Below are 25,580 nucleotides of genomic sequence, written 5' to 3'. Positions count from 1 at the left end.
GCATAATCGGATATTTTTGAGAAGGACTGGATTGTTTTAATTATTTCTTGAGTAGATGTTAGGGGTTTTTGTATATATAGTAGGATATCATCTGCATAGAGTGAGATTTTATGTATTTGTTGTGGTGTTTCAATACCTTTGATTGCTGGGTTTTGACGGATAGCTGCTGCTAAAGGTTCAATAAAAATGGTAAATAGGGATGGAGAGAGTGGACATCCCTGCCTCGTCCCCCTATGCAGTGCGAAGCTTTGTGATGTTAGTCCATTCGTTGTGACTGTGGCCGATGGTGATGTGTATAAAGTCTTGATCCAGTTAATAAATGACTCTCCAAAGCCGAATTTTTGTAACGTGGTGAATAAAAATTTCCAGTTGACCCTGTCAAAAGCTTTTTCGGCGTCTAATGTGGCAATGAGAGTATCTTTCTGTTGTGTTGATGAGTAATGCATTAAATTGTATAATCTGCGGGTGTTATTAGATGCATGTCTACCTTTTATGAAGCCAGTCTGATCAGGATGGATTATATATGGTATAATTTGTTCAATTCTATGGGCTAATGCTTTGCTAATAATTTTTATGTCGACATTTATGAGTGAGATAGGGCGATAGTTAGATGTGAAGGTATGGTCTTTGTTAGGTTTAGGAATGAGTGATATAAGTGCTGTATTCATGTGGGAAGGGAACTTTGCATTGTGTTTTATTTCTGTTATTGTTCTGCTAAATAGTGGGTATAAGGTTGACCAAAAATGTTCGTAAAACTCAGCAGGGAAGCCATCTGGACCTGGTGCTTTATTATTTTGCATGCTTTTCAGTGCGGAGTGAAGTTCTTTTTCTGTGATTGGTAATTCTAGTGTGTTTATTTGTTCCATGTTGAGTTTTGGTAGAATGATGTTATCGAGGAATTGGGTTATGTCTTCTTGGTTCGGATCAAGATCGGATGAGTATAATTTAGTATAGTAATCTTGAAATGTCCTGTTTATCTCAACTGGTGAATTGGTTAGCTTCCCTGCCGAGTTTCTGATGGAGGTTATAGCTGTTTTTTCTTTATTTCTTTTAATTTGACTGGCTAAATATTTTCCGGATTTATTGCTATGGTGAAAAGTTTCTTGACGGAGCCTGTGAATCAGAAATTGGTTTCTTTTGTTTATTATTTCATTGAGCAAAAATTTGTTTTCTCTAATTTCTTTATAGATGCTTTCTGATTGATTATTTGCGTGTAAAATTTCTAGTTCTTTTATTCTTTCTTCCAGTTGTGCTTCTTTTTCTCTGTCCTTTTTCTTTTTATGTACTGAATATGATATAATTTTCCCCCGTAAAACTACTTTCCATGTTTCCCAGAGCAGTGATGCTGACGACTTTGGAGAGTCATTTACTTCAAGGAAGGATGTCCACTCTCTTTTGAAGTAACTGTCAAATTCTGGATCTTTCAATAGTGATGTATTAAAACGCCATCTGGTGGGGTGCTTCTGTATTGCAGATGGGTTCCATGTGAGAGTTACCGGGGAGTGGTCACTGATAGTGATCGGATGTATTTTGGTTTCTAAAATATTTGGTATGATTGAATTACTGGCTAGAAAGAAATCAATGCGGGAGTAGGTTTGGTGAACGTTAGAATAAAAGGTGTATTCTCTGGCGAGTGGGTGTTGTAGCCTCCAACCATCGCAAAGACCAAAATCACTCATGAACTGCTTTATTGTTTTGGAGGATTGCGGAGATTTACCTGTATGTTTTGACCTGTCAAATGATGGATTGATTACAGTATTATAGTCTCCCCCTATAATTATTGGACCGTTGGAAATGTTTGAAAGAGAGGAGAAGAAATTTGCAAAGAAGGAGGAATCATCAGAGTTTGGTCCATAGATGTTGCCAATTGTGATTGGATTATTATTGATTGAAATGTTAATAATGATAAAACGGCCTTCAGGATCGGAAATGGTTGTATGGTGGTTAAACTGTATTTTTTTGTTTATTAAGATGCATACTCCTCTTTGTTTTGAATTATAGTGGGAGGAAAAACAGTGGTTGAAATGTGTAGTTTTTAAGCTATTTTGTGTATATTGTGAGAGGTGTGTTTCCTGTATTAGACATATATCTGCTTGTGTATTTTGTAGGTAATTTAAAACTTTATTTTTTTTTGTTAGTGAACCAACTCCACGAATATTCCAAGTTATGAACTTCAAATGCATGAACCTATATTGTATATTTCATAGTTACCTTGTGTGAGTATAAATCTGTGTGTGTGGATGTGAATGCGGTTGAGTGTGTGTGTGTGTGTGTGTGTAAATCTATAACAACAAATGACAAATAAAACAGGGAAAACATAGATACCTATAACCAACGACAGAACATATAAACATTGAGCAAGGTTATTTAGGTGCATTTAAAGTACAATGTGCGTGCGTGGTGCAAGTGATTTAATAAAAGAATATGAGGATTTTGAATTGAGTATAAATTGAGTATAAACGGATTGGAAATGTTACATTGCTATTATCAATAATCAGTAAAGCCAGGGAGTAGTGTCTTTGTCTCTAAATAATTGTCCATCAATGTATAATTTGTCCACTGTGATGATTGCTTTTTTACCTTGGTTGATCATTGTCTTGCGGATGGGGAAAAGTAGCTTACGTCTGCGGATGATCTCTTGTGGATATTGGTCGTTGAGTCCGTAATGAGTCCCTTTGAGCTGCCGTCCTTGTCGCTGAACCAGTACTTTTTGTTTGAAATGTTCAAATTTGGCGATGATGGGGCGGGAACGGGTGGAGTTGATGTGTTTCTGTCCTAAACGGTGAACGCGATGGAAAGTGATGTGCGCCACAGTCTCCGGTGTAAGTTTGAGCTGATTAACCAGGAAGTCCTTAACAGATTTTTCGGGGTCTTCGGTGGGTGATTCGGGAATGCCGGAGAAGATTAAATTGTCTCTCATACTGCGTGACTGTATATCCAGGATGGTTTCTTGCATGGCTTTGTTCTCGGTGATGACGGAGGTAAGTTGAGTGTTTACAGTTGAAAGTTTTGCAGTGAGTGTGTCCACGGAGCTTTTCAGTGATTTATTTTCTTCTGTGAGTGAATCGACTTGCTGTTGACTGTATTCCAGGCTGTGGCGGAGGTTTTGAAATTCTTTGTGCAGTACTTCGATTAGTGAAAGTCTAGAGTCCAGGTTTGATAAGCGCTCGTTGATTGATAGGAGTATGTCGGAACAGCAGTTTGTTTTGATCGGAGTGGATAATGGTGATGTTGGTGACGGCGGTGAATCGGTTGATGAGGGAGAGTCCGAAATGCGTGGTTTTTTGGCTTTGCGTGATCGGCCCATTGTAACGTTGCAGAGTCTGTTGAAGTGGTGGTCAATGTAATACTCCAGTTGGTCCAGGTCCGAGTTGTAATCCAGGTTTTAAGTTAGGGTTAAAACGGTTGATTTTGTAGTTGAAAAAGCGAGTGAGGGAAAAAAAAAAAAGAAAAAAAAGTTCGTTTGTTTTTCTAGCAGCAGCGCGCTGCCATGTTGAATTAGCACCCAACGCGCACACACACACTACGTCAATACGTCATCACGTACACCCGTCTCCCTTAAGTTAAATAATCTAATGTTATCCTAGTTTAATACCATACTGAGAAATTAATCGTGTGCTTTTTGTTTCCGGTAGTTGACAGAATTAATTATGTACACAAGTACAGAGTATCATGATTAAAATACAGCATGATGTTACCAAAATAATTGAGAGGTAATGTCATCTGTCTTTTATGCTTTGAATCCCCATCCTTAAACAAAAGGAATGTGACACAACCTGTAGCGGCTCAAAAAGTTATTTTATCATCATTCACAATGCTTGTATTCGTATGTCAGTTCTCCTGTGTCTTTGTCTAGGATTGAATGTTTGTTGGCCAGCTTCTTGTTATTGTTTTCAGTCACCAGTTTCCAGTCTTTGCTTGTTGCGTGTTTAAGAGTTTATTATTAAAGTTGCATTTTGGTCCTCAACCAGCTTGGCTTCAGTGTACATATGAAGTAGACTCGACCCTCTGTCAAAATGGATGTGCTCTCATTTCCACATATTAAGGCACAAAAATATAACTCAAAAAGGGTACAATGACAAAAATAATCAGACCGGGAAGTAAAAAATCAGTATACCCATAAACAAGAGTGACGATATAGATATAAAAGCAATAATTCCAATGAAGATTAAATAAGATTATCAGAAGTAAAACTAAACCTACTCATCCCATGAGAGATTACAATGCAAAAGGGAAGAGGAGGAGACAGAACAGGAAGTTATATTGGCTCATGACATCACAACAATACGCTGATTTCACGCAGACGCCATTTTGATGGGCATTTCGGTGGGAAGAATCCCGGAACAGACAGACAACAATGTCGTGGACTACCAAAGCTGCTGCCGCAATTTACACTATTGGATGTTAATATCCAAAATAGCATATGTATATAGTTCTGAATATATATATATATATATATATATATATATATATATATATATATATATATATAAATTTCACTGTATGTAGTCTAAAGTATAAAAGAAATGTGTGTACAGCATTTTTAGAATAACAAATTTCGGTAACACTTTTTAACATGCATTAATTCATCCTTAACTAATGCACAGATAATCATGAGTTAATGTATAACTAATGAAGAGCTAAACCATTAATTAATGATTACTGCATCAGCAACTAATAAAGCGTCTATATTATTAATAGATTAAGTAATACATGAATTGCTATTAATTCAATGTGCCATTGTGTATTAATTCCTTAATGACATATTTTATTAACTAATAGTGTAAATTAATGTGTTAATCACCATTAGTCAAAGCTAGTATGCACTTCAACTTCCAGTTGTCTGCTTTAATTAATCATTAGCTAACGATTTGCAAAGGTATCATTATGTTATGACTTTACTTGTTGGGGCACATCATTATTAACTAGTCATTTAGTAATTTGCACATTAATTTGCACTAACAATGAAGTAATTAATCATGTATTAATGCATATTAGTGTACCTGTCATATTATCTGGAAGTTGAAATACAAGGCTCATTTGGCTCATTCTGGTAATTAACATATTAATTAACACTATTACTTAAAAAATGAGTTATTATGGAATTAATCGACAATTACATATTTAATTAATAACAATTCATGTATGAACTAATACATTAACCCTAATGTGGTAATCATTAATGAATAGCTTAAATAATCATTAGTTACACATTAATTCAGTATTATCTGTGCATTAGTTAAGCATGCTTATTAGTGCACCCATATTGTAAAGTGTTACCCAAATTTCTACATTAAACACAACAATGAGCCATCACATTCGTGACTCTCCTGTGATTAAAGGCGACACTTCCGGTTGTCTTCCCACTGGAGCCATTTCAAAATGGCGGCATGCGTGAAATCAGCGTATTAAAGGTGAAAGCACTCATTTCAATCAGGCAGCCACATCAAATATATGTAAATGATTCATTTTGTGTCAATTATACTTAATGATACATGCATTTGACAGTATAGCCTACTTTCTGTTGTACGTGTATGTACCTGTTACACTTGTGGGGCCCAACCAAATGTCTCCGTAATGTCAAAAATATCAATTTCTCCTCTCACTTTCAGAACTCAGGATCATTCTTCTGGGTAAAACTGGATCAGGAAAGAGTTCAACGGGAAACACCATCCTGGGTCGAGAGTGTTTTCAGAAGGAAAGTTCACCAGAGTCAGTCACTAAAACCTGTGCGAAAGGAGCAGTAGAAGAAGGTGACCAGACCATCTCAGTCATCGACACTCCAGGCCTGTTTGATACGACAATGACAGAACAGCATCTGAATGCTGAGATAGTGAAGTGTGTGGAGATGTCTGTTCCTGGTCCTCATGTGTTTCTCCTGGTCATCAGACTGGACGTGAAATTCACAGATGAAGAGAAAAACACAGTGAAATGGATTCAGGAGAACTTCGGAGAAGAAGCTGCACGTTACACCATCATTCTGTTCACTCACGCTGATTCACTGGATAAACCATTAGAGGACTATATCAGCAAAAGTAATGATCTCATGGCTGTTGTTAATGAGTGTGGTGGCAGGATTCACTCCTTCAATAATAATGAGATAAAGAACCGCTCTCAGGTCACTAAACTACTGGAGGAGATTGAGAAGATGGTGGAGAAGAATGAAGGAAAACACTACACCAATGACATGTATAAAGAAGCCCAGAAAAAAATTAAATGGGAGTCTCGGAAACAATATCTGATAGAAAAGGGAACAACAGCATTAACAGTAATAGGAGGGGGAGTAGTAGCAGTAGGAGCAGGAGGAGCAGGAGGAGGACCAGGAGCAGCACTAGCATTAGCACTAGCAGTAGTAGCAGTAGGAGCAGTAGGAGGAGCAGCAGGAGGACCAGGAGCAGCACTAGCACTAGTAGGACGAGCAGTAGCAACAGCAGCAGGAATAGTAGTAAAATGGTCCATGAAACTATAGGGCACAGTACCATTAAAGCTCTGTTTGGATTTGTAATAATATTACTTATACAGTACTCCAATTACATTACAAAATATTCTACGAGTAGATGTGCATAGTAAACAGTAAACATGCTGTTGTTAAGAAGATATTTCTGCGTGATTCTACCTAAAATTTCTAATTTTGTTGTAACCAAATTCAATCAGGTTCAATCAAATTCAAAACAAGAGAAAGCTGTTATTACACTAACTCAATATGCATTTTCCATTAAAGCTCTGCATGGATACATTTGACACATGTGTGCCTTCTGGGCAATTAATTTTTCTTTTAATTATAAAAATTGTGATTTTTTTGTTTTTAAACATTAAGAAGCATAACATAAAAATAATTAAATATAAATTATATTTAATGGTGAATTATAATCAAATGACAGCGCTACTCTTCAGCACAATGGTAACATAGATTACATCAACTACCAACATCTTTCCATTCACTGAAAAACACATAAAATAACACCTTATTATCCCTAAATTTACTGATAATTAATCTCACAGTGCTTTTGAGAAACGCAGACCTGGTCAGTGGATCTTTTCCTATCAATCTTAGCAATAGACTGGAGAGTAAATTTAGGTATGAAACCTTATTTTATGTGTTTTACAGAAATGGGAAATATTGTAGTAGTTTATATTCATGTGTAATGTGTTATGTTGTACATTTAGAGGAGTTTCTGTTATTAAATGTTCTGGTTATGTGTTGAAGAGCTTGTGCTCAGGATGTGGACACTCAAAGTTTAATGGTTCTGACTCTTGTCTTTATTTAGTAGTTCACTATCTATATATTAGTCATTATGAGGAACAATGCTGTTCAATCTAACTTGAAACTTAATTAATGTGTGTGTATTTCTGTCTCCAAATAAATAAGAGAAACACATGGTTAATAGGAGTGAGTGGTATATTTACTGTAGCTGATGACAAAAAAACATTTATGACGCCCTTGATTTAGAGGGGGTGTGTGTTTGACTATCAGGTGATTGCTGTGCGTGCTTACGGAGTGTTTATGATGTGTGTTCAATGACCCAATCTGCTTTGTGTGACTGTAAGGAATGTTTTCAGGGAAAGTTGTTATTAAATATTCACAGAACGCTGGAATTATGAACATGAAGAGGCCTGACACGGATATGATTTTTTTTAGCTGCATTGCATAGTCCATATTGTCTGTTGGGGAGAATGAAAAATAGTTAATAGCAATGGTTACAAATAGCTTATAAAATATATTAAATAATATGTTAAGTTTATTAAACATTTAAAAAGTACGTTTTTAACATGTGTTGAACTTAATGAGGTGATCGTTATGCGTCTATCTGGATAAAGTCAAAGACCCTTGTTCTGATCAGATGAAATGTAACAAATTAGGTTTTTAAGAAATAAAAAGCATTGCATATAATGAATTTAATAAGATGTTAAATTATAACATGTATTATTGTTAAATTTACTGTCATGTTCAAAACAAAGTGAATAAAAAGTGTCATGTGTAAAGGTATTTATTGGCACAAGTCATCTTCTTTGGGAAAGAATGAAGAGTAGCTATATTCGCTATTATAAAAAAGGCATTCATCATAGCGTTTATTTAAGTTCAATAACATGTTTTTGCGTGCAATTTGGCCAAACTATAGCACAACAAATTTAAGTCTACAAAGATTGGCAGTGCTTCATAAAATAAATAAATAAAAAACAACAACAACTTAGGTTTTAGTTCCAAAGCATTCTTGAATTATAACCATTTAGGTTTAGATAGATTTCCACGTCCATTCTTAGAAAGGGGTGACGGCGACAGGGTTTAATTTAACACAACACATGAAACTCGTGCAAACTCCGCCCAGCGACACAGACAATCTCAGACGCAGAATATTTCATAGCAGGCCAAGATGAGAAGGTTAATTCTGCCCGGGGAAGAAGAAAGAGGAAGAAAGAGAAAGTAAAGAAGGAAAAAAACGCAATAAAATTTGCTTTTGTTTACATCGCGACAGCTTTCGTCGCGCCGCGATGACGCAATCCGTCGAAGGGCGCGTCCAAACAAAAGAAAAATAAAGCAAGATGAAGACTCGCTGAACACAAACAGTACACGTGAGATGAAAAACAAGCGTATTATTTTACTTTCTACCGACGGATGAGAGCAGTATTATTGCTGTTTGAGTCTCAGAGAGTCGTGTGAGGAACTACTGAGAGTTTCAGACTGATTTTCTGACCTGAACTGATGAAGAAATGAAGTTTCCACTGATAGTTTGTGTGTTTCTGCTGACGGGTAAGAGCTGAAGATCTCCAATAAAAGTGTTTATATCTAATATTATGGCAGTGTACATGAATAAAGCTTTTTGCTGGTGTGTGTGTTTGTGTAGTGAGCAGTTCACAGTCTGTGAACATTACAGTGAGAGGAACAGAGGGACGAGGAGTGAGCATTACCTGCCCTTATCCAGAAGGATTTAGATATGCTTACAGTTACAAATACTTCTACCGAGGACATTACAAAGATCGGGTCACGATACTAGAATCTGATGGAATGCAGACGTTTGCGATGAATGGCAGATTCTCACTGCAGGATAATCGTCAGACCAGTTCATTCACAGTGAGCATCAGTAATCTGAAGATGGACGATGCCGGACCGTACGGCTGTAAAGCTGGACATGAATATGAAAATTACCATCATGTGGAGCTTATTGTGATCAGAGGTGACTGATATTCAACAATCTGCTTAATCACTCATGTTTTATTGTTTTATATTTGTCATATTGACGGCTCTTCTTCGTTTCTCAGCTCCAGAGACAACAACACGTGTCCAGATCTCGACAACCAGCATTAGTCCATATACACACAGCAACACTGAACACACTAACACAGGTACACACACTGACATCTGCACTCACATGTGTGTTGATGAAAATATAGATAATGTAAAGTTAATTGTGTTTACATAACTTCAATCAAAATATTAATAGTTAGTCTGATTATATTGAATACACAGATATCAAACCCATACACTATTCTAATGCTGCATGGATGATCATGATGTAATTACGTGTTTCCAGCTCGTTCTGACAAGATTACACAAACTTACACCAACTTGGAAACTGAATTTCATCAAAGCTTCAACTTCTGTGAAAAAATAAACCACAATTACAACATTTAGAGGTTGTGATGTTCCTCAACACTTGTGTGAATGTTTGACGTGTCATTTTACAGCCAGTGTGTTTTCTTCTACAGGTAAAGAGTTGAACACCCACCAGGAAACACTGCAGTTCAACTCGATCAACACACAAACTACACTACCCACAATGCAACTGCAGCATTATTGATTACATAAAGCACTCTTTGAAAGTAAATTGTTTTGTACTTTTGTTAAGACACATTTTAGCTCCTGTATATATATATATATAAGCTTCTGGTTAATTTGGTTTGACATCAGCCTTTTAAAGAGAAGTGTTTTCTTCTGAAGAGTTGAGGTTTACCATTGCAGTTTCACTTCGGTTACACCTGTATATTTACAATATTACAATATCTATAGTTTATTTAACATTATAATCAGAATCTGCAGTGTTTCATCATGTAAATATCATGTGTTTAGCGTTGCCTTTAGATCTGGCTTCTGTTGCTGGCGGTCTGGGTTCGGTTCTGCTGGTTCTGACTCTGTGTTGTGGAACCTTCATCATCCTGAAGAAGAGGAAGAGGAAATCTAGGACCGGTAACAGTTTCTTTGAGCGCATTTTTATTATTATATTCATGTTTTTGTGTGATATTTGACTTTTCTCTGGTTTATTCAGCTTTATTTCAGCAAAACATGCAGCGCAATACAGAGGTGTGTGTTCAAACCTGTAGAACATCAGACATTCATGTTAAATTATTATTTATTAAAGAATAGAGTGTTTTAATCTATCTTAACTATTAAATTATTGATATATGTGTTGTTTTTCAGACTGACCGCATGTCTGAGGAGATTCCAAACACAGACTTCAACATGGGAACGCCTTCATCCAATCAGACGCCTGCATCACACCTCAACACCTGCACGTTTGAATATACTGGTTACGCCACAGTAACCAATCATCAGCCTGATTCAAACCCCACTCACACCCACTCGACCAATCAGGTGACAGATTCAGCCGGTGATTATAACTACCTAACAGCAACACATCCACAAAACATCAAACCAGACGAGGATCCGCTTAACGCTCCACGATTCTCCATCGATTTTCTTGGGTAAAGCGGAAATCGTGATTCTCCCACAATTCTGGAGAAACAAAATACCTCATCATTAACACTTTACTTGAAGAGGTGTGCATAAGACTGACATGACACCTTCATCATCATATGTTTTAAATAGTTTTATGCATGTTTATGACAACTGTCATTAAGTGTCATTCACTCAATTATGACATTCCTTGACATAAACTAATACATCATAACCTGAGACAACACAACCTGTCATAAGCATGACATAGCAGATTAATGATCAAACTTTAGAAGCCACCTAGCTTTATTGGTTAACATTACATTAAACTGTCAGGCTGTCATGAGGCCATTATAACTTTAATGACAAATTCATGGTCACAAGTGTCAAAATACTTTTTTAAAAATATGATTTACTCTTATTTTAATCAACACTGTGTTTAGCTGTTTTTTAAATGTTTGTAACGCATAAATACACGCTAATCTGTGCTTGAAAGATGGTTAGTTCGTGAAGCTGCACAGAAACGCAGATTATTTAAATGTTGCGGTGCGGTGATGTACTTTCAGAGGTTAACCAGTCTCAGTTTCGCATCACATGCATGAGCGGAGTGTGTTTATCACTGCAGATATCAAGCGGTGTCAATTAAACAGGTGTAAAACAGCATGATTATGCTCAGTTATGAAGTAGATCACGTGGGTGTTTGAGTCGAGATCGGTTAACGATTAATCCGCTACTCGTTTACATTTACTTAGTTGACATTTATTTTATTAGTAGTTTATGCAGCTCTTTTGCATTCAATTAGTTGAGTTGACGTAATAACCATTAAAATATAGATTAAATTCAGATTTCAGCCATATATTTCTTGTGCCTGTCACCGTTTTTAAGGGAACAATCCGTTATAAATATGAATATTGTATTTTCTATTATAAAAATGTAAGTTTTGTAAATAAACAACTTACATTCTGTTGAATGTATTTTCAAGACTTTGTATATGTTGTGTAATTATACATGTAGGTAATGATGATCTATATTTCGGAAGGGCCTTGGTTGATGTTTCCTGGGGCCAACCTCAGCGCAGGGCTCGTCGTAACGTGTGTCTTAAATACTTCCACACATGCTAGCATGACGAAACACAGTGATTTTTTGCCATTTCAACACTATAGAGAAAAAAATACACCATAATTCAGAAATCTTTGGAAGATATCACTAAACGTTTACTTAACCTTGGCAAAAGCAAATGTCTTGTTAATTTTTCATTTTAAATTAGACGAAAATGATATTATTTTAATCTCCTATATGTTAGGCTTGACCTAACCGTTGATATGGTTCTTAAATGATTCGCTAGCAGGGTTTAAACCCCAGATGTGCAGGCGGGGCATGTTGTCACACTGTGTTATAATGAGCCCCTATTAGAAATATGCTAATCTGGTAAATACTTTTATGAACTCTATTCAGAAAACGATGAATAAAGACTGTTTAATGGTGAATAAAGACATTGTCAAACTCAATTAATTATTAAAAAATGGCATTATTTTATTGAAAAGATTAATACTTGTATTTTATTGAGAAAATATTTTAGTTTGTCTTGTGTATATATATATTTTTATTATTAGATCAGACATCATTTTAATTTGTCATATGGTCTTGTTATAATGTACTCCACCTATGGGGCATGTTGTCACATTTCACTTCCAATCTTTCGTGGCATATCAAGACAAAATTATACACTGTAATAATAAAACAAACCTACATAATTGTACTAGACACGTGAAATTAATGTCAGAAAAATAAATAAATACTCTGAACCGTAAGTAGATACACACAAATGGTGAAGGTTGTTCTGGTCGTGGGACCCTGGTGTAGTTCTAGCAAATGTATTTAGGCTTCATAATTCATAAAAGTTGTTCATATGTGATAATTATGTTGCAGGACAAAACATGCATGTATCATAAACTTGTTGATCATATAGGTTGTTTTTTTGCGATAATCCAAAAGCCTGTGGGAAAATCCTGTTGGTTTTTGTGAGGGAATCTGGACTACAAGTGGACTACAAGTGTAAGTCTCTTCTTTCTTATGACAATGAACACCTGAAGAGAACTGGTGCTTGAGAAGGTGTACCGTTAAGGATAATCGTGTTTAAAACAATGCCGTTTATTCAGTGTATTTTACATGGATATGCCTTTGTTTAACACATAACAGGGTCAAGAAAAATATTACCGTCATATTTTATTTTGATCTCATCATTTATATTTATTATGTCCTAGAAGAGTTGTAAAACACAAATAGTTACACACTGTGTAAATGTCACAGATGCTCCTTCCCTCTTATAATGAAGTGGATCATCCCTTCGTCCAGAGTAAAACACTGCTTACGTATTTAATAATGGTTGGTGAATCATTACTGATGTCCTGTAGAGCTGGATGTGGTTTAGAGAGACAGAAAGGGGAAGGAAACGTATATTCTAGTAACTGACGCACATTATCCTCTCAGTACGGAAGAGAAGGACAGTAACGTTTGTCACACAGAGTTTGTTGTTTTATTTGAGCGAAACGCTCGTCAGATGTCATGATGTTGGACGTCCTGCTGCTCTTTTCCAGCATCTGTACAGGTGAGTTTCAGACTCTCAGCTCTTTTACACACAGTTTGACATCTTGATCATCAGACTCATATGGAGGAGATTTGAGAGTTATTATTCGTCTCTTTCTCACACATAACAGCTCTATATGATGATGTGTGTGTTTTCAGCTGTTGTTGGTGGAGCTCCACAGACAATTACTGGATACAGAGGAGAGAGAGTTGACATCAGATGCTCATATGAATCTGGATATGAATCAAATTCAAAGTTTTTTTGTAAAGGGAAGTGTAACTATGGAAATAGAAACATCATGGTTAAATCAGGATCTCGAGGTAAAGACGAGAGATTCTCTCTGACTGACGACACGACGGCCAGAGTTTTCACCGTCACCATCACTGATCTGAGAACAGAGGATCAAGGCCAATACTGGTGTGCTGTGGAGAGGATTATTTTTGATGACTATTCAGAGATTGCGCTGCTGGTTAAAGTTGGTGAGTGATTAAATATGTCAATATCAGAAATGAACTGCATAGAAACAAGAGAGTGAGAGATCAAGTCATTAATCTTCTACAAACCCAAATCCACAAAAGATGGATCATTTAGTAAAATGCAATAATCAGAGTCCTGTGATTTGTTTTGAAAAAACTTTTGCTGATAATTTACTCACCCCCATGCCACCCAAGATGTCCATGTGTTTCTTTCTTCAGTCGAAAAGAAATTAAGGTTTTTGATGAAAACATTCCAGGATTTTTCTCCATATAATGGACTTCAATGGGAACCAAAGTTTTATCCAGTGTTTTAGATCATTTGAGAAGAGTTTGAGCTCAGAGAACACACCGGCAACTCTGCATTGAACTGATGAGCAGCTTTCTCCTTCACTTACACAGATTCTTCATTTTATTGTAATTTATTTCCTCTTCTGGATTTGGGGTTGTCAGCTGACTCATATTGTTGTATTGAGTTGATTGTCTGCGTATACTGCAGTGTGTTGAGTGTTAAATACAGTAATAAGCCTACCGTGGCTGTGTGTTACAGTGATGGATTACTTTGGCACAACAAGAAACTGAGAGATTAAAACGGAGATTAAATGAAATATTGAATGTATTTTAAATTAAATTCCAGTGTTGTAGTACTCGAGACTCGGACTCGGTCTCGAGACCATATTTTAAAGGATTAGTTCACTTTTGAAAAAACTTTTGCTGATAATTTACTCACCCCCATGTAGGGTTGGGTATCGTTTGAATTTGAACGATTCTGATTCCGATTCTGATTCCTTGTTTCGATTCCGGTTCCTAACGATTCTCGATTCTGATTCTTTTAAGAGGCAGGGTCAAAAAAGTTTAGCTAACCTTGCTAACCAACGGTCTTTCTGAAAGAAATACTCCTTTTGTCACAAATTTTGCATTTTGCCGATATTTCGTTATTTTTAGAAAAGTGAAGCCACACTTTGGACCGCCGACGTAAGCTACTCATGTTCGACTCGCGTGGTTATGCCAACACTTCCGGTAGACGCTTCTTCGTTGGTGTTGTTCAGCGGTTTCTTCTTCCGCTCGGCGGACTGTGAATATCGAAACTAGGAATCGAAATTTTAACTTTTGAACGATTCCGGGAAAAACGAAAAGTTAGTCTCGGTTCCAATCGATACTCGATTCTCGATACCCAACCCTACCCCCATGTCATCCAAGATGTCCATGTCTTTCTTTCCTCAGTCGAAAAGAAATTAAGGTTTTTGATGTGACGTTTTTAACGTAATTACGTATTACGTGACGTTACAAACGCGCCTCACAGAATAGAGCAAGGCTAGCATTTGTCCTTAGAAAAGTTACATTTTTGGAATAAGTTTTGAAATAAGCGATCGTTTCGCATGATAAGACCCTTATTCATCGTTTGGTGTCGTTTAAAGACATTTGAAGCTGCATCTGAAATTGTTATTAACTGTCTTTTGGACCTTGAACCGTTTGGTTCCCATTGAAGTCCATTATATGGAGAAAAATCCTGGAATGTTTTCATTAAAAACCTTAATTTCTTTTCGACTGAAGAAAGAAAGACATGGACATCTTGGATGACATGGGGGTGAGTAAATTATCAGCAAAAGTTTTTTCAAAAGTGAACTAATCCTTTAATGGTCTTGGTCTTGTCATGGACTCGTGTGCATTTGGACTCGGAATTGACTCGTACTCGAACATTTTTTTTTTAGGACTCGGACTTATTCCCGAGTCCACTCGAGTTCAATTCAAAATATTTTTCATGATTATTAATGTATGTTAATAAAATATTTCTTTAAATTGATTGACACACCCAGTGATTGGTGATTTTCTAGTGCGCAACTGCGCATGACAAATTGTAATAAAATTACTTTTAACACCACCTACTATGTGGCCTTTTTACCCTAAACTGATCATATTTTTTAAACTATAGTAAATTCAGTAAAAAAAAAGGATTTCTCTGAGTAATTAAAAGTAAATTAGGTAATCAACCCTCACTGGTCTCGGTCTCGACTCGGACTCGACTCTCTCTGGTCTCGGTCTCGACTCGAGTGAGGTGGTCTCGACTACAACACTGGTAAATTCAGTGTGAGTGTTAAGTTGATCTTTCCTGTGACCCATCAGGTAATAACACCACTGGGGTTTCAACCATCAGCCCTTCTTCAAAAACACCGTCATCTTCCAGTACAACACAACCGAGTCCACACTCAGGTCAGTTCTTCCGTCTCTCGCTCTTATGACTCTTATTTCTTGAATATTGTGATTCATATGTTAGATGATTCCTTTGTGATTAAAGTTGTTGAAAACTGAAGGTTCAGTCCTCATATTTTTGCTCCCGGTTTTTAAACATGTACAAGTTGCTTTGGGTAAGAGACGTCTTACAAATGAACCTTAAAATATTTTAGTTGAGAGTAATCAGTGTTATGAATAAAATAATATATAGCTCACGTGATGTGAATAGTTTGTGTGAATGTAGAGCTTTAGAGTTTATATGTGTTCAGCGACACATTCACAGTCACTGTCTCTCTCTGACTCATCAAACAGAAAATGACACAAGAACAACAACAGAAAATACAGTTGAACTCCATCAGCCTAACACCAGTAAGAACACAAACTACACTACCCATAATGCAACTCTCTGATCACATAGAATTAGCTGATTTTGGAGAAAGGAACAGGCTCGTCCTTGTGTGGTTAAACATCAACCACAGACTGAAGCGTTTCCTTCTGAAGAGTTGAGGTTCACCATAGCAGTTTCACTTCAGCTACACAATATAATATAGGCTATTATAGTATAGTACTATAACACATATCAATTACAAGAATATTAATAATCACTTAACAGTGTAATCAGAATCAGCATTGTGTTGTTGTGTTGTTCAGATCTGGCTTCTGTTGCTGGCGGTCTGGGTTCGGTTCTGCTGGTTCTGACTCTGTGTTGTGGAACCTTCATCATCCTGAAGAAGAGGAAGAGGAAATCTGGGACAGGTAACAGGAGTATTATTGTTATTATTAAGTTATATTTTAGTGTTTATATTGACTTACTCTCTGTTTTCATTCAGCTTTATTTCAGCAAAACATGCAGCGCAAAACAGAGGTGTGTGTCCAAACCTTTATTATATAGTATTATTTATATTAACTAGTAGATTATTGATATATGTGTTGTTTTTCAGACTGACCGCATGTATGAGGAGATTCCAGACACAGTCACCGTGGCAACGTCTTCATCCAATCAGACGCCTGCACCACACCGCAACAACTGTACAGAAGTCTCTACTGTCTACGCCACAGTAACCAATCAGCAGCCTGATTCAAACCCCGGTCACACCCACTCGACCAATCAGGTGACAGATACAGCCGGTGATTATAATTATGCCAGTATAAAGTTTCCTGAAGCAACACAGGACAGCGGGATAGAAATGATCTACACAACGGCAACACATCCACAAAACATCTCAACAATATATTCAGTGATCAACCATAAATGACTCAAAATATGGTAAAATCTACATAGCTTTAATTATTAAATGTGGACTTTGACGTGAGTGTCATGCTATAGTCTCAGCTGTTGTTTATAAGTCTTGAGTGCTGCAGTTTATGAAGGTGTTACTGATGTTTTTGCCGTCTCCATGTACTTATATAGCAAGCGTGAATGAATGTGTGTATATATATATTTATATATGCGCTTATATTTTTGTATACTTTTTGTATATGTATATTTATGTCAGTTTGGAGTTAGTGTTGATCACCTAAAAAAACTACAACTCCCACCATTGGACTACAACTGGTCGTACCTGTCTTCTGCAGGTGTGAGTTATCACTGTTGATTGTCCTGATGTGTTTGACCAGTTAAATGGAGTGTGACATTTAGTATTTAGACATTTAGATGGTTTTTTGACCGAAAGCTTGGCTATTAAATTTGCTTAAAGGATTCAAGTGTGCGGACAGTTTATTAATTTTTTGAGTTTTCTAGTCTTGTCTGTCGGGCACCTTGTTTATCGTGAGTGCGGTGAAACTCCTTCAAATGTACAAAACGCGGTATCATTTTCTTGCTGGATGTTCAATGCAGGGTTTCGTCTGGTTTCGTCTGTTCACTCCTGCTGGTTGATGTTGGAACTGCACCGTTCAAAAGTTGCTGAATATCCTGATAAATCATTGCAAGAAACATATAAATGACACCGATTAGTTTGGGCCCAAAAGAAACTGCTATTGAGATGCTTAAGTCACGGCCGACTCGCAAAGAAAGAGACAGCACAAAATAACATCTAATAAAGTACGAACAATCAAATGGGGGAAAAGACGAGATGAAAACGTCACCCTAACTCCATCCAGCAAACTAAACAGACAACCCACAGATAAAACCCATACTGGGTTCATAACCCTTAAGAATAGCTTTATCATCATAATATTAGGAGGCGTTTAGCTTCTTTTAAACATGAGATGTCTTCGGCTCACACTCGCCAAACAGGAAGAGCTTTGAGGCTTCAGCTAAACACACACACTACATTTCCCACAATGCAACTCTTCTCAGAGCTCATATGATGGAGAAACTGCGATCTTAATGTTCAACTGTTTTATTTATTCTTCATCATGTCTTTATCATTCAGAGTTTGGCAATGATTGTTTCCTTAAAATGTTAAAGTGGATGATGCTTAACATGTAATTAAAATGCTTTGAAAATATATAAAAAATGTAGAAAAGAGCAGAAGAGCAAGAGAAAGCTCTTAAACATGTGAAAGGCAGAACAGGAACAGGTTGTGGTTGATGAATTCACAGTTCATTTCCGGTCAAAACTGAGGCGTTTTCACGACTAACACCATGAGAAACACAGAGATCACAGATTCTCATCACACCAGATGAGCAACAAGCGGATTATTTTGCTGTCCACCGACGGATGAGAGCAGTATTATTGCTGTTTGAGTCTCAGAGAGTCGTGTGAGGAACTACTGAGAGTTTCAGACTGATTTTCTGATGAAGAAATGAAGTTTCCACTGATAGTTTGTGTGTTTCTGCTGACGGGTAAGAGCTGAAGATCTCTAATAAAAGTGTTTATATATAATATAATGGAGGTGTACATGAGTAAAGCAGTGTGCTCATGTGTGTGTGTGTGTGTGTGTTTGTGTAGTGAGCAGATCACAGTCTGCAGACATTACAGTGAGAGGAACGGAGAGAGATCGAGTGAGCATTAACTGCCCTTATCCAGCAGGATATGAAAACTCCTACAAATACTTCTACAGAGGAGTTTACGCACACCGTGTCGTTATACTAGAATCTGATGGAAAGTCCTCAGTGGTCAATGGCAGATTCTCACTGAAGAATAATCCTCAGACCAGATCATTCACAGTGAGCATCAGTGACCTGAAGATGGACGATGCCGGACCGTACGGCTGTAGAGTTGGATGGGGACACCGCCTAGACGTCCAGCTAGAAGTGCTCAGAGGTGCCTGATATTCAATATTAAATCTGCAGTCCGTAACTTGTGTCGCTCTAGAGGTCAATAAACCGAATGAAAGCTTTAGCATAAGTTCTGGCAGGAAGACTCAATCGTTACGTCACTGATTCCCTTCTCATCCGTCCAGTCGTGTTCTGGCACTCGCGGTATAAAAGATCGGTTCTTACACACGTCTGAGTTCACAGATGCTGACGCTTTCGTTCCTGAACATAAACTGACTCTTCGCTGTTCTAGAACTGAAATGCTTGTTCTGGTGTACAGTACAGAATTACTGCTGATAATGTATTGCATGAAATCATATTGCAGTGTGTTGTTTTATCGATTATTCGTCCCACCAATTGGTCTTTATTTCTTTCTTTTTTTTAATGTCATTCTTTTGATGTCGTATTGTATGCCTGATTTTAAAAACACTGATATCAACAAAAATCTTTTCATTGAAAGGCAACACAATGCGGGTTAAAGCACAAATGAGGATTCGTCACTCAAAAGCACCACAGCTGCACAAAAGATCGAGGAAACAGTCGTAAACTGGTATAGAAAACAATAAATTAGACGAGATTTATGCATTTACATCAATTACGTGCCATCTTACCCATGCATTCACTTTTTAATAATGGGAAATGATCACTCCAGGGTGATCGTCTACTGTGTGGCATCTGTGGGAATCAGTGAGACGGATTGATAAGCTCAAAGTTCATAACGCTTGCTCTGCTCTCGCTGTGATGTAAAAAGTGGCGAAATGACTTATACTCAGTTATCTCTGGAAGATATTCTTATCGTCTCTATATGAGCTGACATCTTGCCGACAACATCTCGTTAGTTTGACATATCATGTGGTTCTGTGTGATTTGGACAAATTCAAGTTACGCCACTTCCTGTTACGCCCCTCTCTCTTGTCTGCAGACAGACTCATCTCAGGATGGTCCCTAATGTACCTCACGGGGGGTCGGCTGCGCCCCTGACTTCGTCTTCAGTGAGGAAGTGTAGAGTCCGGACCCTCGTGGCCTACGCCAAATAACTTTCTATCATAATATTGCTCGCTGGTCTGTTCATAAGTCTATACTGTTATGGTATTTTACGGTACAGTATTTATTTGAGTCCTGCTGAAGAACACTGAGCCGGATCTCCTTCTCTCTCTCGTGTCGATGGCGAGTCACACCGGCTCTGGGTTACTGGATTACTCCTCAGCGGTGCGACCGGTCTAAAGTAGCCCCAATATAAACACTTATTATAGGTATTATACCGTAGAGAATCAGGAGAAGACAGAACACGGTTTGGAAGATTGATTAAAGACGTTCTCGCTCATTTTATAAACACAATAAAGTTTCGGACTGCAGCTTTAACACCGATCTGAATCATCTGCTGTTTTATTGATTTATGAATGTATTACGGCTTGACGGCTCTTCTTCATTTCTCAGCTCCAGTGATAAAAACACCTGTCCAGATCTCGACAACCAGCATTCGTCCATATACAAACACTGAACACACCAACACAGGTACACACACACACACACACTGACGTCTGCACTCTCATGTGTTTTATAATGACAGTAATGCCATCACAACATCGTCATGTATTTGTCCCTTGTTTTGTGTGCTGTTTGTTTTTGGCTAGTTGTCTGCATTGTCTTCTGTTTTCCCTCGTTTCCTCGTTAGGTAATGTTCTATTAGTGTCACCTGTGATTGTGATCATGTTCCCACGCCCCCTTGTTCCCTCGTTAGTATTGATGTTCATCACTGTCACCTGTACCTTTGTAAATCTTTGTTCTGTGTAAGCGCCTGGGGCCTGTACCATGAAGCCGGTTTAGGTGGATAGCCAGATATGTTTCAGTTTAGTTTGCGCCAACCCTGGGTTTTAGGGACCATTACAGTGGTTTGGCTTTTAGCAGTGTTCATCGTCACAGTCCACGGCTAACCTGGTCCGGGGCGGGTTATGTTCCAGGTAAGAGGTTGCAAACCGAACTTGGACCAATCAGCTGTGAGCAAAGTGACACATGTCTGACGCAATGAAGTCACTCGACCCGTTTCCACTCCAAATTAAAAGTCACTACATAGCAAATGATTGTAAAAGACAAAATCATGGCTTTTTTTAGTAAATACATTTGTATGATTTAGAAATTATTTCTGTAATTATTATACTCTTAAACAATCTCACATGTACAATTTCAGTTCATCAATTATTATTACGCAGATTTACATGAATACGTATATAAAGGTAATATAAATACGCTTTAGAAATAGAATCAATAAATGAAGTTATAAAATGACTACATGTGAACTTAAATGTTCAATTCTCTCTACACCTTTATCAACTGTATAAACTACGTAACTTCACAACTTTTACTTGCACTGATATCCAGTAGCGAGACTTTCGTTTAGTTGTCGTCTTTCACAGGCAGCTATTTTCTTCTTGCTGTGTTAATTTGTTTAAATTCTTAATATTTTAATACTTTTATTTAATAAGTGAATTGCGCTACTTCTCTCGTGAAAAATTCATTTCAATGAGTTTTGAATGAGTTTCACTCTTTCTCAGCATGTGATTGGCTGTTCGCTACTGATGTCACACCTAAACTCCTAAACTCAGGATCAAAGCCTGGTTGGGTTGGTTTGGTTTTGTCCACTCGAAACTAATCCTGTAAGCCTGAGTTTGTTCAAGTATCATCATGGTACAGGCCCTGGTGTTTGTTCCTCAGTGCTGGTTCGTCTTGTTAACATTCGAGTATTGTCTGTGAATGTCCCACTTCCGTTTTATTGTCAAGTTTAGTTATTGGGTCTTTGTTTCTGGTTGTAAATGAACTCTGTTCTGTGAAAGTTACTGTCTGCGCTTGGGTTTTATTTAGCGTAAGGCGACAAACACGAGTTCAGCTTCACGTGTGTTTGACAGAGACTTTTATTAACACAGTCTCATCCCAAAAAGTCATATAACTGACGTCTTGGGACGTCTTTTGACCATACGTCAATATCCCCCTTTTTAGGGCCCCCTTAAACGTCGGTAGATGGCGATCCCGGACCGTCATACAACTGACGCTTTACCTTTAACGTCAGTTAGCTGACGGGTTAGGTTTAGGGTTAGGTTTAGGTCTGGGGTAGAGTTAGGATCCCATAACCTCATCTACCGACGTTTAAGGGGGCCCTAAAAAGGCGAATATTGACGTATGGTCAAAAGACGTCCCAAAACGTCAGTTATATGACGTCTTGGGATGAGACCGGGTTGCTTTTATCCAAAGTAACTCTGTGTTAGTTCAGATAATAAAGTGTCTTCTAAATGAACATTAATATAATGTGATTATCAGTATTCAGTGATATGAACAGAAAACACAACATGTGTTCATATGCAGCAATAGTAAACAGTGTTATGTGTGTGTTTGTGTATTATTATTATATTACTGTCACATTCACAGTCACTGGTGTTTCTCCGTCAGCGACTCATCAAACAGAAACTGAAACAAGAACAACAACAGGAAATACAGTTCAACTCCAGCAGACAAACACAGGTAAGAAGAACCCAAACTACACTACCCATAATGCAACTCTCTGATCACATGATCACTCTTTGAAAGGACATTGCTTTGAATATTTGTTGAGACACATTTAACTACTGTATAAATGATCCACATATCAGATTTCATGTGGTTAATTTGGTTTGACATCAGCCGTAAAGAGAAGTGTTTTCTTCTGAAGAGTTGAGGTTTACCATTACAGTTTCACTTCGGTTACACCTGTATATTTACAATATTACAATATTCTTAATGGTACAATAATCTACAGCAATATTCCCAGCGGTGTTAAAGTTAATGAGATAATTAAGTGAATAATTGAGTGATGATTGAGATATTATTGAAGACACCTAAATCAGAATCTCTGAAGGAGAAAATTAATGTAAAATGGTTACAATTATGGTGATCAGTGTTTGGTTTATAATAATATAAAATTATAATAATCCAAAAAGACCATAAGGCAAGAAACACAGGGAAACAGGGAAAACCACAAAATCAGGCAGAAGATCAAAACCACGAGAAAGCGCTGAGGAATGCAGTGTCACATATACAAGACTTTACAAAGAGTGGCTGATTATACAGGTCAATTTGTCTTTCCACATCATGTTTTCATCCAAAGTTGCAAATTTAACTTAAATTTAACTCATAAAATGTTTGCGAATAAAGGACCGTTTTTATCCAGCGAGACGAAGAATGAGCAAAGTAACATTTCAGATGCTGTGCGACGAGATCGTTCTGCTGGTTAGTCCAGTTTGTTCACAGGAAAGTCTCAATTGACCGCATGTTTTTATGCACATTTCTAGAATTGATGTTCATCTTGCCATTTCCATCCAGTGTTTTTATGTGATATCCCAAAATACGCATAGAAATATGTGGATGCAATCATGAAAATGAAAAGTCTGACAGGCAGTTGTCATAGTAACATAAATTTCAGTAATCCCCAAATTAATGCTATTATTCCTTTAACCCTTATGCTGCATTAGGGACATTTTTGGTCTTTTGCAGTTTAATTTCTTTGACCATTTTGGCTGTTTTAATGCAAATGGTATGAAATTTGGCAAAATTGTGACTTTTCGGATACATGTAAAAAATGTGATCCCATTTTGCAAAATATGTATAACACACACTGTGTAGATCAAATAGTAACACTCAGCACCATAAAGACCAAAAATGGCCCATTGAAACCCATTAAAACGTTGTTTAAATCTGAGGCTGTCAGTAATACATAAACATGATTTTTGCACAAACATCCTTTCATTTTGAAGCAAAAGCATTATATTTGCATTATATAGTGTATTCCACCAGATGACGTCACTACATATTTATTCCCTATGGGTGCAAATGCACCTTATTTTAGGCAATAGGCAATGTTTAATAGGTGGCCATTTTTGGTCTCTAACGCGCTAAGTGGGATTTTTTGCAAAGTGGGACTGTGATAATCCAAATCTAAAGTTTTCTCTTTGCATTTAGTTTATTGAAAATAATTGAATTTTTGTGTTTTTTCCTCTTATACAAATTGATGGTTTCGCAAACAAAACTGTTAATTAAAGGGTTAAAATCCTGAAATTGAATACATTTTTGGTAGTTATGATGAGGACTGATGCTGGTTAAAAGATTTAACTTGGTAAAAGTGGAAAATAATAATAATATATAATATTTTAGGCAATGTTTAATATGTGGCCATTTTTGGTCCTTAATGCACTCAACGGTGTTAAAAATCTAATGCAGCACAAGGGTTAATATTCTGTATTTTTTAATATTCTCTTTCTTTTTTTTACTGTATTTCATATTCATACAGTGTTTCTCTCTTGTGTTTTCCAGGTTCATTTGTGATTATCGTCACTGCGGAGGCTTTAGTTTTACTCCTGATAGCAGTTCCACTGATTATAGTGGCTGTGAGAAAGAAAAAGAAGAATAAAGGTAATATTTCACACTAAATATTTGGTTGTGTGTGTGATTACACGTGTGAGAACTGAATTAAAGGGTTTATAATTATGAGTTATAAGATAACTGAAGAAGTGAGTATCTAAGACTGTAATGTTGATCTATTGCTCAGGTCTGCTGTCGTCCAGCACTGTTGTGTTTATTCCAGTGATTTATGATCAGGTGAGTCAGCAGAAACCGGCCCGAGGCGTAAGCGAACTGAGCGGCTGCTCGAGGCCCCCGTTGATTGAGTTATTTTCTCCATTAACGTAATAACTGTTGTTTGTGTGATTATAGATCAAAGACACTGGACTCTTCTGTAATCCAGAGGACAGAGACACAGTATCAACTGTATTTTACAGCGGCGTTTCATAAACTATAACGTCCTCCTTCATAAACACAGATGAGTTCATTACACCAAACCTCAGACTGGACACACACTTGGAGATTTTAAACCTCGGTTTGCGTTCAGACTGGATTATAATGCTAAAATCGGTTGAAACTTCATCTGAGCATCTGAGTGTTTCCACAGTTGTACATCGACAGGTTGAAGATATTTCTGATGGATTCACATCATCATGTTCTGATATCCAAGATATGTAGTGCAACTTGTATGAAGGTCAATTGTCTTTGCAATATTTCGGATTTATTTATATTTTTCAATATATTTCATAGTTTTCACGTGATTTGATGTAATTGTATTGATTAGTTTGTTAAATACACATATATTTGATTACTGTATTATGTTTAATAAAAAATTGTTTAAAAAAAATCAAATCAAATCTTGTTTTTCATGCCGTAAGAGCAATAAAAACACAAAGGAATAAAATCCTGAGTGAGGATATCATAATTCATGCATGAAAGGGTTAAAGCAGTTTGGATATAAAGTCGCACAACAATGCAAGAAAAATTCAGATTTCTGAAGGATTTTAATCGTAATATTTCATGGTAAAATTTAGAGATAGAGAGTTGGGACGTG

The 25,580-nt window shown here is 37.0% G+C and overlaps 4 protein-coding genes and 1 long non-coding RNA gene across 6 annotated transcripts in view; 4 read left to right on the top strand and 1 right to left on the bottom strand.

The window, feature by feature from the left end:
* Nucleotides 1-25,580, top strand: part of LOC120459038 (uncharacterized) — a 34,734-nt gene that overhangs the window by 5,347 nt on the left and 3,807 nt on the right. Inside the window, exons 7-11 of the mRNA XM_089132641.1 lie at nt 5,613-6,409; nt 8,475-8,571; nt 8,708-8,749; nt 8,844-9,173; nt 9,259-9,342. Of these exons, the coding sequence (XP_088988767.1) occupies nt 5,613-6,409; nt 8,475-8,571; nt 8,708-8,749; nt 8,844-9,173; nt 9,259-9,342 (1,350 nt within the window). The remainder of the gene's footprint in view (nt 1-5,612; nt 6,410-8,474; nt 8,572-8,707; nt 8,750-8,843; nt 9,174-9,258; nt 9,343-25,580) is intronic.
* On the top strand, nt 9,640-12,177 carry LOC148978441 (uncharacterized). The gene is made up of 5 exons (XM_089132622.1): nt 9,640-9,655; nt 9,808-9,819; nt 10,067-10,183; nt 10,263-10,297; nt 10,415-12,177. The coding sequence occupies exons 1-5, from the start codon at nt 9,640-9,642 to the stop codon at nt 10,700-10,702; spliced, it is 468 nt and encodes a 155-aa protein (XP_088988748.1). The 3' UTR covers nt 10,703-12,177.
* LOC120460060 (uncharacterized) lies at nt 12,832-17,660 on the top strand. 2 transcript variants are annotated; one of them, XM_039647683.2, is made up of 7 exons: nt 12,841-13,277; nt 13,415-13,735; nt 15,854-15,940; nt 16,274-16,330; nt 16,613-16,717; nt 16,792-16,826; nt 16,903-17,660. In XM_039647683.2, the coding sequence occupies exons 1-7, from the start codon at nt 13,235-13,237 to the stop codon at nt 17,215-17,217; spliced, it is 963 nt and encodes a 320-aa protein (XP_039503617.2). In that variant the 5' UTR covers nt 12,841-13,234; the 3' UTR covers nt 17,218-17,660. The 2 variants fall into 2 exon arrangements, with proteins under 2 accessions (XP_088988904.1, XP_039503617.2); XM_089132778.1 differs by lacking the exon at nt 16,274-16,330 and having other exon boundaries at nt 12,832-13,277.
* On the bottom strand, nt 16,571-17,860 carry LOC148978440 (uncharacterized). Its single transcript, XR_016168993.1, has 3 exons — nt 17,720-17,860; nt 16,909-17,119; nt 16,571-16,708 (listed from the first exon to the last, which is right to left on the bottom strand). It is a non-coding gene; the product is annotated as an uncharacterized LOC148978440 (long non-coding RNA).
* Nucleotides 18,453-25,310, top strand: LOC120460169 (CMRF35-like molecule 8). The gene is made up of 7 exons (XM_089132782.1): nt 18,453-18,748; nt 18,855-19,169; nt 20,600-20,677; nt 22,583-22,675; nt 24,500-24,598; nt 24,735-24,784; nt 24,899-25,310. Exons 1-7 carry the CDS (start codon nt 18,709-18,711, stop codon nt 24,974-24,976), a joined length of 753 nt encoding a protein of 250 aa, XP_088988908.1. The 5' UTR covers nt 18,453-18,708; the 3' UTR covers nt 24,977-25,310.

The sequence above is a fragment of the Pimephales promelas genome, chromosome 6, assembly GCF_988280905.1.
Source record: "Pimephales promelas chromosome 6, fPimPro1.hap1.1, whole genome shotgun sequence".
NCBI lineage: Eukaryota > Metazoa > Chordata > Actinopteri > Cypriniformes > Leuciscidae > Pimephales > Pimephales promelas.
Note: the sequence above shows the minus strand (reverse complement) of the source record. Positions and strands in the feature narration are given on the sequence as shown.